This window comes from Cyprinodon tularosa, unplaced genomic scaffold (genome assembly GCF_016077235.1).
Source record: "Cyprinodon tularosa strain WSP-4 unplaced genomic scaffold, ASM1607723v1 ctg236, whole genome shotgun sequence".
Lineage (NCBI taxonomy): Eukaryota > Metazoa > Chordata > Actinopteri > Cyprinodontiformes > Cyprinodontidae > Cyprinodon > Cyprinodon tularosa.
In genome coordinates, this window is record NW_024038883.1 from 635,477 (window position 1) to 649,508 (window position 14,032).

Sequence of the window (14,032 nt, forward strand, 5' to 3'; positions counted from 1 at the left end):
AAGTTAGTCTTTTATGAAGGAGCAAAAAGTCCAAACCACCCAGTCCTGGTTTGAAAAAGTAAACTGGTTTTTCCTCCTTTTAGAACAACAGCTGCAGTCGAACGTGTGAAAAACTTTATCTCTGTTGTAATTCGGCCACTTTTGAAGCTTTTTCTGCTTTTTAAGATTTCTCTACAGAATTTCACATATTTCCAGTCAGATATTAGAGAACATGTTTAATCAGCCTTAAAATAGTTTCACGATGCAAAGTTGAAAATAATTATTTTGTAATCAGTTAATTGTTTTAGATTTTATCTTAATTATAATTTAGTTTTAGTAAAAAGTGTCATTTTAAAACTGTTTCTTTCACAACTGTTCAGTTCTCCCACTTCGAAATCATGGAGGGTCTGAAATGATCACTGTAGGTGCATTTCCACAGTGAGAGACATAATCTAAAAAAACAAAAATATTCTGAAATCATAATATATGATTTTTTTTTTTTTACTATTTATTGGTATGATAAAACTGTATCTGAACACCTGAGAAAATCAATGTTTTAATAATAATGTAATATTTGGTCCAGAGGTCAAACGTTTCCTGTAGGTTTTCACCAGGTTTTCACACACTGCAGGAGGGATTTTGGCCCATTCCTCCACTCAGATCTTCTCCAGATCAGGCAGGTTTCTGGGTTGTCGCTGAGAACCAAAGAGCTTGAGCTCCCTCCAAAGATTCTCTATTGGGTTTAGGTCTGGAGACTGGCTAGGCCACGCCAGAACCTAGATCTGCTTCTTCCAGAGCCAATCCTTAGTTATCCTGGCTGTGTGCTTCAGGCCATGGTGATGCTGGAAGACCCTGCCTCCATCCATCTTCAATGCTGTAATAAGGAGAGGTCATTAATACAGTGCAGTCGGCCTGTCCCATGTGCAGAAAAACAATCCCAAATCATGATGCTACCACCCCCATGCTTCACAGTAAGGAAGGTGTTCTTGGGATGGTGCTGGTTATTCTTTTTCCTCCAAACACGGTCTGTGGAATTATGACCAAAAAATTCTATTTTGAGATCGGATCCCAGCTTTCATCTAAAATGTTTTTTTCAAAACACATTTTTAAACAATACTCCAATCTTTACAGCCAAATTTATCAGTTTTTCTTGAATTCTAATTCAGATTTGAGAGAAAATATGTAAAATTGCTAATTTGTGAATATATATGGACCTAATAAGAAATAGAAATTTAATTAAACCTAATTGAATAGAAATTTGACTTCATGCAGCTCTCTTAATATATTTTTTATTTCATGCTTTACTGTTCCCCCATGAAAACCCGATGGCCCCCCCTGGCCCCCTCCTGGCCCCCTGGTACATTTGGTCTAGAACCGCCACTGGTGATCATGGATGTTTGACACTTCTCCACGCCGTCAGAATCCACTGGCAGACTTGGGGAAAACTTGCTTTTTTTCGCATGCGAGCAGTTTTAGTGACTGTTGATCATCCTGAACCTATAGCGCTACTTTGAACCAACTGACGTCGCTGCAGTTGCTCTTTTTCGCGCTCAGTCGTACGGCACTACTTTGCCTGGCGGACGGACATGTGACCAACATACCACTCCTTTCCATGGATACTGTGTGTCTGATCACGTGACCTTCTGCCAGGTAAAGGATAGCCGTACGACGCAACAAACCAAAACATCCGCTGATGTCATTAAAACCATGAAGAATTCCTTGAAAAGACGACGATAAGAGGCAGAGTTCAAAGCTTGGCGAAAAAGTAGCAGCTTTTCGTATGAAAAATACGATAGTTAAAAAAATCTTTCATTGTGATTTCAGTTTTTATTTTTTTAGATCATGTCAGCTAAACAGCTACGATGACAATCTAAGTAGCAGGGTGTTCAAATACTTATTTTCCTCACTGTATTTGTTAAAGCTAAAATGATGTCACACATTAAATTTACTTTTAATTAATTATTTTTTCTCTTAGAAAAAAAGAACCAAATTTCTTTCATTTTTTTATGTAAATTATTTAAGTTTTTTTATTCTTCTTTCTAAATCTGAATTTATTGAAGGAAAATTTTTCAGTGAATTATTATAATTTATCAGAAAATAATCTGCAGTTACTTGGAAATGAAGTTGATTTAAATCAAAGAAAAAAAAACAGTTTGTCTTTTTGCTTGTTTGATAATCCGGATTTAAATCTGATTATTTTCTGGATTATTAATCTGTTGTTTTGATTTCCAAGGATTCAGCCTGATATCTTTGATGCAGACCAACGGGGGGAGACTGATGTGGATGAGGAGACGGACCTGAACACCAGGAAGGTAAACATCTAACTTTCCAATAAGATATATAAAAAAAAAAGCAAAGGAGCGATTAAAACCCTCAGATTAAACCTCACAAACAATTGAGCTAAAACCAATTAAAGGGCCGCAACACGTTAACGATGTCTGAGTCAGATTAGCAAGCTGCATCTAATTCTGTCTGCAACAAATAAAAACTGGAGATGGAACAAAAAATAAATAAGGAAGGCAGCATAACTTTAAAATATATCCTAAAAACAAGCGTTATTGACAATATCAGATGAATGTAAATTATCATAAAATGATTAAGAACTGAAAGAAATAAGAAAACTAGTAACAAACAAAATTTAAAGTAAGAAGATAAAGAATGTGTTTGGTTATCTCTATCCTGACCCTTAATGGTCTTTAGAGGTTCATAAACTGTCAGACTTCAGCCATTGGCTGAAATAAAGAAGGGTGCTATTTGCGTTCATGTCCACCAGGTAGAGCTCTGTGAGGCCCTGCGGATCAACCTGGAGGCCCTGCAGCGTGAGAAGAAGGCTCTGTGTGAGGAGCAGAGGGGCCACCGGGCCCTTGGTGCCAACGTGGAGGCGCTGATTCAGGAACAGCTCAAAACCAACGAGAAGGAGAAGTACAGCATCTACATTGGTAGGAAACCTGCCTGGAGACCTGCTTCACGACCATTTTACCAGCTGGGGGGGGGGGTTGGACTCAGCTGATGAGGTTGTTGTTTTCTGCAGGAGATCTGGAGAGGATCGTCAACCTGCTGCTGTCTCTGTGCAGCCGCCTGTCCAGAGTGGACGGCGCTTTGCTTTCTCTGGAGAGAGATGAGCTGATGACGGAGGACGCTGCTGAGGAGAGGGTGAGACATACGGCAGGCCATCTTCACATTTAATCAAACCCCACTCCTTGATAGCCAGGAATGAAGCAATGATCACCGGTCTAAACCTCAGAGATTTAACATTGTGTAGGGACCCCCCCCACCGTCCTGGTTACCCTGAACATCCCTCAGAGTCAAAGGTGCTGCAGAGTGAAGGACTTTAAGTGGATGTCAGGGTCTCTATGGCGATTGAATTAAAGTCAGAAGGAATCTGTGCAACGAAAGAGGCCAGAATGTTAAAGAGGCGCCTCTTCATTTAGGCTGCAAGAGGGCGAGAGAGAGAGAGACGGTCCAGGTCATTCCATGGTCAGACTGATCAGAGGGTCTGAATCATCAGCGGGATATGCAGACAGATGCTAAGCATGCTAACCATGCTAAATGCTATGATTTCCTTTAAAAAGTTTTTACAGAGGCTGCTGTCAGACAACAGCACGGCTTCCTCTCTGATCCTCATGTAGTCGGCTAGTGAGCGCCCTCTGCTGGTGGGCTGGAGGATAGATTTTAGGGTAGAAGTTAGAACAGAAGCATGGGGCTTTTAGCCCATCTGCAGCAGCCCTCTCTCTGCATAGCCGTGTGTGAAGGACCGCTGGCTCTGATGGAGGTTTGATGTTTTATTCAGTGTATTCTCATTATGAGTTCGTATGAAATCGTACGAAAAGTTATGCACCGTAATTTCGTACATTTTGGACGTTTTTTACGTCGTATGCGCATGCGCATCTGACGCACCATTCACGAATATAGAATATAAATTACAATTAGCCCTAACCCTAAGATATAAAACAGCAAGCAACGTAGTTAGAGACATGAAGAAGTGATGATTGCACTGTTTTTCCCAGTTTTACGTCCGTCCGCGGATCTGCTTTTCATACGAACTGATAATGAGAATATGTTGTTTTATTTGGTAAAATTTTCATTTGATTTGTGTTTATCTGACTGTGTTCATTATTATTCCTCCAATAAATGATAAAAGTCATAATTTATTATTATTTACAGACTATAAATAACAGGAGTTGAAATGAAGCTCCAGACTAGCTTTGAATGTGGTGATGTCATCAGTACGCTGCTGTTCCAGTTGATCCAGATTTATTCTGCTCCCGTTCTCCCCGAGTCCAGACTTTCCAGGGTTCTAGTCAAGAACTGACTTGGTGAATTTAGAAAAGGTCCCTACTTCTGTCCAGTGGAAGGAAAAACCTGGAGGACCGCAGGACGTGTGGTGGGCGTGGCCTCAGCTCGGATTGACAGTAGCTAACTAGCTTTTATAATAAAAAAGTTGCTCTAAATTTCATACTGAAAAGTTTGTTATATTTGTTGCCATATAAAACTTTTTATGAAACTAAAATGTTGAATAGAGATACATGGATCAGGTTTCTACTGCATCCTGGCAGCTGAATCCTCCATGTCTCCTTTTCTGACTGAAGCAGCAGCTAAATGTCTGAAATGTTTCTCCCATTTGATTTAAAGTTTGAACTGAAACTGTGGTTTGGTTGCAGAAAGTCAAACATAAATATAAACAACCTAAAACATACAATGCGTTCAGAGAAGCATAATTAATAAGGTATAAGTTTAGAGATGTAGAGAAAGTTTTCATTTCAAATAATAGAACGACTGGAAACAAATCAAAAATGTTTCTGGGAAACGAAACAAGATCAAATAAGGAAATGACTAAAGATCAAACTCAGGAAACCTGAGACCATCAGCTGGAACTACTGGTTTCACATTTATTCATCATCAATAATTGGGTTAAAACAAAATTTCTCTCAGTTTTTCAGGTTCGAAGTATACATTTCCACTGATGGTTTGATCTGTTGTATGATGAGGCACATTTCTTCTGTCCACCACTAGAGGGAGCCAACCTCTAATTTAACATCCAGTAGGCGATGAAATATGGAAAATCTGTGACAGGAAGCTGCTAACATTGAATCCAAATATCATTATTATTTTGATTTGGTTGATTTATTTAAAAGGGGACAATTAAATTTAATAAAAAAACAAAATAATAATAATGCATTTTATTTGAAAGTGCCTTATCACAACACCCAATGACACTGTACAGGCAGATAAAAACATTAAAATCAGGAAGCTAAAAAGTACAAGCATAAAGATGCAAAAACATGATGATCCATGAGTAAAAAAAAGAAAAACAGAATTAGCCAAGATTAGCAGAGATGTCAAAAAAGCATAATGATGCTATAAAAAATCCCCCATAATTCATACTGATGCTACATTTTATTATTAGAACTATTATGAAAAGAAGAAGCATAAAAGTGGTAATACTGCTGGAAGGATGTAAATTATGTTGATCTAAAGGCAAACAAACTTTTTACAGCCCAATTATTCAAAGCTGAAAGAAATAAAATGAGTCTGAAACAAAGGAAGGATTCTCTGATCGTTTTCCTACCAAATATCATCCATCTTTTTATTTCTCCTTTAGGTTTCATTAGAAAAACCACAAAAGAAATCTAAGTTTTTACTTTAAAACACTATTTTATTTCAATCATCCCCTTTGGAAGGTGACTTTAATGTTTGTATCTATGCTTCTTTTTCTATGTCTGCTTCTGTCTCCTTGAACCCCAGTGGGCCTCAGCAGATGGCCGCTCACACTGAGCCTGGTTCTGCTGGAGGTTTCTTCCTGTTCAAAGGGAGTTTTTCCTCTCCACTGTCGCTACAAGCATGCTTAGTGTGAGGGATTGCTGAAGAGTCAATGAGTCGATGCAATCAGCTGGTTTTCCTTAGATAGAAAACTTTGAATCAATCTGACTGGATGATCTGGTGAACTGGAAAGTGACCTGAGATGACATGATGTGAATTAGAGCTATAGAAATAAACTGAATAGAATTGAAATGAAGGGGCCAGACGTTCACGTCGTGAAAGTGTTCGGAAAACAGTTTTTTACAGAAAACAGTGAAATATTTCAAAGTAAATGTTTGCAGCGGGTGGTGATACCGTCAGCCGGTTGCTGGTGATGCAGTGATGGCGCTCTGAGCCGTGGAAACCCAAGAAATTCATTTTTCCTTAAATATCATGTTAATAAACAGAAAAGTGGATAAATTGATGTTATTGATTAATCTTCCAAAAGCTGCTAAAGTCCAGAGAGAAGCTTCCAGAACGTTCTGATCAAGCTTGTTTCCTCCTCCTCTTCCTCAGGACTCCCTTCATCACAAACGTTCTCTGCTGCTCCGTCAAACCGAGGATGCCCGGGAGCTGAAGGAGAACCTGGACCGGCGGCAGCGCGTGGTCAACGCCATCCTGTCCGGCTACCTCACCGAAACGCAGCTGCAAGACTACCGCCGGTTTGTCAGCGCCAAACCCTCGCTTCTGATTCGCCAGCGGCACCTCGATGACCTCATTCGACGGCGGGAGGAGCAGCTGAGCCGACTGACAGAGAGCCTTCCAGCGGAGCTGACTGAGGCTGGCGGCCGGACGCCAAGCTCAGCCCTGTGTCCCTCAACCCCAAGCCCCGCCCACTCTGTGAGGTCCACTGCTGTGACATCACTGTGATGTAAAGAGCAGAACCCTCCGACCTACAGTGTTATTCTTAGAGGTTTTTAAAGGATAGATTCAAATGAATGAATTTATTATCCCATCCAGACCCCAGCTGTCCTTAAAGGGACCTCATTAGGACCCAGCTGTCCTTAAAGGGACCTCATTAGGACCCCAGGTGTCCTTAAAGGGACCTCTGTCCTTAAAGGGACCTCTGTCCTTAAAGGGACCTCAGTAGGACCCAGCTGTCCTTAAAGGGACCTCATTAGGACCCAGCTGTCCTTAAAGGGACCTCATTAGGACCCCAGGTGTCCTTAAAGGGACCTCTGTCCTTAAAGGGACCTCTGTCCTTAAAGGGACCTCATTAGGACCCCAGGTGTCCTTAAAGGGACCTCTGTCCTTAAAGGGACCTCTGTCCTTAAAGGGACCTCATTAGGACCCCAGGTGTCCTTAAAGGGACCTCTGTCCTTAAAGGGACCTCAGTAGGACCCAGCTGTCCTTAAAGGGACCTCATTAGGACCCAGCTGTCCTTAAAGGGACCTCATTAGGACCCCAGGTGTCCTTAAAGGGACCTCTGTCCTTAAAGGGACCTCAGTAGGACCCCAGGTGTCCTTAAAGGGACCTCATTAGGACCCAGCTGTCCTTAAAGGGACCTCATTAGGACCCCAGGTGTCCTTAAAGGGACCTCTGTCCTTAAAGGGACCTCAGTAGGACCCCAGGTGTCCTTAAAGGGACCTCATTAGGACCCAGCTGTCCTTAAAGGGACCTCATTAGGACCCAGCTGTCCTTAAAGGGACCTCATTAGGACCCCAGCTGTCCTTAAAGGGACCTCATTAGGACCCAGCTGTCCTTAAAGGGACCTCATTAGGACCCCAGCTGTCCTTAAAGGGACCTCATTAGGACCCAGCTGTCCTTAAAGGGACCTCATTAGGACCCCAGCTGTCCTTAAAGGGACCTCATTAGGACCCCAGCTGTCCTTAAAGGGACCTCAGTAGGACCCAGCTGTCCTTAAAGGGACCTCATTAGGACCCAGCTGTCCTTAAAGGGACCTCATTAGGACCCCAGGTGTCCTTAAAGGGACCTCTGTCCTTAAAGGGACCTCTGTCCTTAAAGGGACCTCATTAGGACCCCAGGTGTCCTTAAAGGGACCTCTGTCCTTAAAGGGACCTCTGTCCTTAAAGGGACCTCATTAGGACCCCAGGTGTCCTTAAAGGGACCTCTGTCCTTAAAGGGACCTCAGTAGGACCCAGCTGTCCTTAAAGGGACCTCATTAGGACCCAGCTGTCCTTAAAGGGACCTCATTAGGACCCCAGGTGTCCTTAAAGGGACCTCTGTCCTTAAAGGGACCTCTGTCCTTAAAGGGACCTCATTAGGACCCCAGGTGTCCTTAAAGGGACCTCTGTCCTTAAAGGGACCTCAGTAGGACCCCAGGTGTCCTTAAAGGGACCTCATTAGGACCCAGCTGTCCTTAAAGGGACCTCATTAGGACCCAGCTGTCCTTAAAGGGACCTCATTAGGACCCCAGCTGTCCTTAAAGGGACCTCATTAGGACCCAGCTGTCCTTAAAGGGACCTCATTAGGACCCCAGCTGTCCTTAAAGGGACCTCTGTCCTTAAAGGGACCTCATTAGGACCCCAGCTGTCCTTAAAGGGACCTCATTAGGACCCCAGCTGTCCTTAAAGGGACCTCATTAGGACCCAGCTGTCCTTAAAGGGACCTCATTAGGACCCCAGCTGTCCTTAAAGGGACCTCATTAGGACCCAGCTGTCCTTAAAGGGACCTCATTAGGACCCCAGCTGTCCTTAAAGGGACCTCATTAGGACCCCAGGTGTCCTTAAAGGGACCTCTGTCCTTAAAGGGACCTCTGTCCTTAAAGGGACCTCATTAGGACCCCAGGTGTCCTTAAAGGGACCTCTGTCCTTAAAGGGACCTCAGTAGGACCCCAGGTGTCCTTAAAGGGACCTCATTAGGACCCAGCTGTCCTTAAAGGGACCTCATTAGGACCCCAGCTGTCCTTAAAGGGACCTCATTAGGACCCAGCTGTCCTTAAAGGGACCTCATTAGGACCCAGCTGTCCTTAAAGGGACCTCATTAGGACCCCAGCTGTCCTTAAAGGGACCTCATTAGGACCCCAGCTGTCCTTAAAGGGACCTCAGTAGGACCCAGCTGTCCTTAAAGGGACCTCATTAGGACCCAGCTGTCCTTAAAGGGACCTCATTAGGACCCCAGGTGTCCTTAAAGGGACCTCTGTCCTTAAAGGGACCTCTGTCCTTAAAGGGACCTCATTAGGACCCCAGGTGTCCTTAAAGGGACCTCTGTCCTTAAAGGGACCTCTGTCCTTAAAGGGACCTCATTAGGACCCCAGGTGTCCTTAAAGGGACCTCTGTCCTTAAAGGGACCTCAGTAGGACCCAGCTGTCCTTAAAGGGACCTCATTAGGACCCAGCTGTCCTTAAAGGGACCTCATTAGGACCCCAGGTGTCCTTAAAGGGACCTCTGTCCTTAAAGGGACCTCTGTCCTTAAAGGGACCTCATTAGGACCCCAGGTGTCCTTAAAGGGACCTCTGTCCTTAAAGGGACCTCAGTAGGACCCCAGGTGTCCTTAAAGGGACCTCATTAGGACCCAGCTGTCCTTAAAGGGACCTCATTAGGACCCAGCTGTCCTTAAAGGGACCTCATTAGGACCCCAGCTGTCCTTAAAGGGACCTCATTAGGACCCAGCTGTCCTTAAAGGGACCTCATTAGGACCCCAGCTGTCCTTAAAGGGACCTCTGTCCTTAAAGGGACCTCATTAGGACCCCAGCTGTCCTTAAAGGGACCTCATTAGGACCCCAGCTGTCCTTAAAGGGACCTCATTAGGACCCAGCTGTCCTTAAAGGGACCTCATTAGGACCCCAGCTGTCCTTAAAGGGACCTCATTAGGACCCAGCTGTCCTTAAAGGGACCTCATTAGGACCCCAGCTGTCCTTAAAGGGACCTCATTAGGACCCCAGGTGTCCTTAAAGGGACCTCTGTCCTTAAAGGGACCTCTGTCCTTAAAGGGACCTCATTAGGACCCCAGGTGTCCTTAAAGGGACCTCTGTCCTTAAAGGGACCTCAGTAGGACCCCAGGTGTCCTTAAAGGGACCTCATTAGGACCCAGCTGTCCTTAAAGGGACCTCATTAGGACCCAGCTGTCCTTAAAGGGACCTCATTAGGACCCCAGCTGTCCTTAAAGGGACCTCATTAGGACCCAGCTGTCCTTAAAGGGACCTCATTAGGACCCCAGCTGTCCTTAAAGGGACCTCTGTCCTTAAAGGGACCTCATTAGGACCCCAGCTGTCCTTAAAGGGACCTCATTAGGACCCCAGCTGTCCTTAAAGGGACCTCATTAGGACCCAGCTGTCCTTAAAGGGACCTCATTAGGACCCCAGCTGTCCTTAAAGGGACCTCATTAGGACCCAGCTGTCCTTAAAGGGACCTCATTAGGACCCCAGCTGTCCTTAAAGGGACCTCATTAGGACCCCAGCTGTCCTTAAAGGGACCTCATTAGGACCCCAGCTGTCCTTAAAGGGACCTCATTAGGACCCCAGCTGTCCTTAAAGGGACCTCATTAGGACCCAGCTGTCCTTAAAGGGACCTCATTAGGACCCCAGCTGTCCTTAAAGGGACCTCATTAGGACCCCAGCTGTCCTTAAAGGGACCTCATTAGGACCCCAGCTGTCCTTAAAGGGACCTCATTAGGACCCCAGCTGTCCTTAAAGGGACCTCATTAGGACCCCAGCTGTCCTTAAAGGGACCTCATTAGGACCCCAGCTGTCCTTAAAGGGACCTCATTAGGACCCCAGCTGTCCTTAAAGGGACCTCATTAGGACCCCAGCTGTCCTTAAAGGGACCTCATTAGGACCCCAGCTGTCCTTAAAGGGACCTCATTAGGACCCAGCTGTCCTTAAAGGGACCTCATTAGGACCCCAGCTGTCCTTAAAGGGAACTCATTAGGACCCCAGCTGTCCTTAAAGGGAACTCATTAGGACCCAGCTGTCCTTAAAGGGACCTCATTAGGACCCAGCTGTCCTTAAAGGGACCTCATTAGGACCCAGCTGTCCTTAAAGGGACCTCATTAGGACCCAGCTGTCCTTAAAGGGACCTCATTAGGACCCCAGCTGTCCTTAAAGGGACCTCATTAGGACCCCACCTGTCCTTAAAGGGACCTCATTAGGACCCAGCTGTCCTTAAAGGGACCTCATTAGGACCCCAGCTGTCCTTAAAGGGACCTCATTAGGACCCAGCTGTCTTTAAAGGGACCTCATTAGGACCCCAGCTGTCCTTAAAGGGACCTCATTAGGACCCCACCTGTCCTTAAAGGGACCTCATTAGGACCCAGCTGTCCTTAAAGGGACCTCATTAGGACCCAGCTGTCCTTAAAGGGACCTCATTAGGACCCAGCTGTCTTTAAAGGGACCTCATTAGGACCCCAGCTGTCCTTAAAGGGACCTCATTAGGACCCCACCTGTCCTTAAAGGGACCTCATTAGGACCCAGCTGTCCTTAAAGGGACCTCATTAGGACCCAGCTGTCCTTAAAGGGACCTCATTAGGACCCGGCTGTCCTTAAAGGGACCTCATTAGGACCCAGCTGTCCTTAAAGGGACCTCATTAGGACCCCACCTGTCCTTAAAGGGACCTCATTAGGACCCCACCTGTCCTTAAAGGGACCTCATTAGGTCTGCCTTCCTTAGGACCAGACACCTGCATAGAGGCGTCCCTCCATGACCGCCCGCACACATGTCCAGCGACCCTGGACTGGACCGTAAAGGACGGAGGCGTAGTTCCCTTGCGGAGCAGGAACGCTGTCACTGCCATCGCCACGCAGCTTGTTGAACTTTTCTCCTCCCTCAGTGCTCCTCATGGAGGAGGAGGAGGATCTCCATCACACGGCGATACGATGATCCTCTGGTCCGTTTGAAGTAAAAACAAAATGGTTCCCAAAGATATTTAATTTTGTTGGCAGTGAACCGCAGAGGGACGGACCTTCGCCTCCGAGAGGTCGTCCCAGAAAAGCGCCTTCGATCGTCCGGCTGTGAGGATCAGTTTGAGAAAAGCAGCAGGACTCCTTATTTAAGGGGAAGTTTTTGTTCCATTAAAGCACTTTTTCAGCTCCTTCTGTTTCTGTTCTTCCTGGAAAAACTGGGACTTCTGGATGTTTAGGAAAACCAGTTAAAAATGTTAGATTACATCACAGATTCTCTGTTTTTAATTGGAAATAAAAAAGATTCACACTGATTCAACAAGGATTATGAAGCCAAATAAAAGACTAAATATATAATCATTCACATATTTTCTTTGTTGGCGACTATTGTTGTTTATTTATTCACCTATATTGTAAATGAACAGATTTAACAAACAGTCTATTCCATTTTTAGACGAAAATTTGTACTTTCTTTGGATCTATGGAATAAATTTTGCTCCAACATTATTGTTGCAAAGAAAATGTGTTTTATAAATAGATTTTTTTTTAATGCAATCCAAGAACGTCTTAATCAAAAATCGGCTCTCAGAGTAACTTTGCTGTTTTCTCAGATTTTATTATTTCAAATTTTCTATATATATATTTTTTAAAATCCAATTTTTTGTACAGTTTTTTTTTCAAACTTTTATTTAATGATTATATAGTTTTAAAATTTTATTTTTCCAAATTTCTCTTTTGCTAATTGGTGCCTGGTTCGCTGCTGCCTTGGGCCGGCCCGCAGTCTAACACTTCCAATAAAAACCATTAACATCATTTTGGATTTCTTTCCTAATAAAGTTATCAGACAGGATGAATCCAGCAGGGTTGATTTAACGGCTGTTTTTTTCCGCTGATGAGGCGCCGTCCCGCCATGGACCAAACCTGCCAGAGGTTCTGCTTCCTGCTGGAATCACATCATGACCCTGATCATGCTGCTCCTACTTATTACTGCTTTCATTTCTCTTTTTAGAATTAAACACACTTTCCTCTGAATTCTACTTTAATTATCACAGCCAATGTTTATGTGTGATATCCATACGTGACCTGAAGCAGCTTTTAATTCTTTTGTCTTTGTTCTGCTTTTAGTTCTATTTCAGCCAAACATCATAATGAAGCTTAGGTTCCAAAAAAAGAAAATTAAAATCAATCCTCTGGACTTTGTTTCCAAGTTTGAAGACGTTTCTCTTCCATCCAGGAAGATTTTTCAATCCTAAATGTCAGAAATAGCGTTTAGTTCCAGGTTTTATCCAGCAGCCCAACAAAGCCTGGTTTTAGTTTAGAAAACATGCAAATAGAAACGGTCGTTTGAGCGACCCCCATTCCAAAGGGGGGGACCTGACATTTGAATTGAAAACGCTTCCTGGACGGGAAGCAAAATGTTTTCAAACTTGGAAACCAAGTTCGGTAAATTGTTTTTAATTTTCTTTTTTTTGGAGTGACTCTGACCTGGATGACCCAGAATCTCCACCAGCCAGAGGCGTAACCAGAAAGTTTTTATAAAAGGCCAAAAGTGGACACCTTGAGGGTTAATCTACACTATTGCAACAGGAAAACATCCTGAATAAAGACCTTTGCTAACAGATAGATGCATATACAGGTGCTGGTCATAAAATTAGAATATCATGAAAAAGTAGATTGATTTCAGTAATTCCATTTAAAAAGTGAAACTTGTATATTATATTCATACATTACATACAAACTCATATATTTCAGATGTTTATTTTGTTTAATTTTGATGATTACAAATGACAACAAATGAAAATCTCAAATTCATCATATCAGAAAATTAGAATATTGTGAAAAGGTTCAAAATTGATGGCCCCTGGTGCCACACTCTAATCAGCTAATTAACTCAAACCACCTGCAAAAGCCTTTAAATGGTCTTTCAGTCTAGTTCTATAGGCTACACAATCATGGGGAAGACTGCTGACTTGACAGTTGTCCAAAAGACGACCATCGACACCTTGCACAAGGAGGGCAAGACACAAAAGGTCATCGCTAAAGAGGCTGGCTGTTCACAGAGCTCAGTGTCCAAGCACATTAATAGAGAGGCGAAGGGAAGGAAAAGATGTGGTCGAAAAAAGTGTACAAGCAAGAGAGATAACCGCACCCTGGAGAGGATTGTGAAACAAAACCCATTCAAAAATGTGGGGGAGATTCACAAAGAGTGGACTGCAGCTGGAGTGAGTGCTTCAAGAACCACCACACACAGACGTATGAAAGACATGGGTTTCTGCTGTCGCATTCCTTGTGTCAAGCCACTCTTGAACCACAGACAGCGTCAGAAGCGTCTTGCCTGGGCTAAAGAGAAACAGGACTGGACTGCTGGTGAGTGGTCCAAAGTCATGTTCTCTGATGAAAGTAAATTTTGCATTTCCTTTGGAAATCAAGGTCCCAGAGTCTGGAGGAAAAGAAGAG

General features: G+C 43.9%; 1 protein-coding gene across 3 annotated transcripts in view; it reads left to right on the forward strand.

The window, feature by feature from the left end:
• Window positions 1–6,831, forward strand: part of shroom3 (shroom family member 3) — a 92,186-nt gene extending 85,355 nt beyond the window's left edge. For 2 of the 3 annotated variants that reach the window (XM_038287141.1, XM_038287144.1), the window contains 4 exons: window positions 2,213–2,291; window positions 2,753–2,918; window positions 3,011–3,132; window positions 6,295–6,831. In XM_038287141.1, coding sequence (XP_038143069.1) covers window positions 2,213–2,291; window positions 2,753–2,918; window positions 3,011–3,132; window positions 6,295–6,648 — 721 coding nt within the window. In that variant the 3' untranslated portion in view covers window positions 6,649–6,831. The remainder of the gene's footprint in view (window positions 1–2,212; window positions 2,292–2,752; window positions 2,919–3,010; window positions 3,133–6,294) is intronic. The other variant, XM_038287143.1, reaches the window with a different exon arrangement.
• The last annotated feature ends 7,201 nt before the right edge of the window (window positions 6,832–14,032 follow it).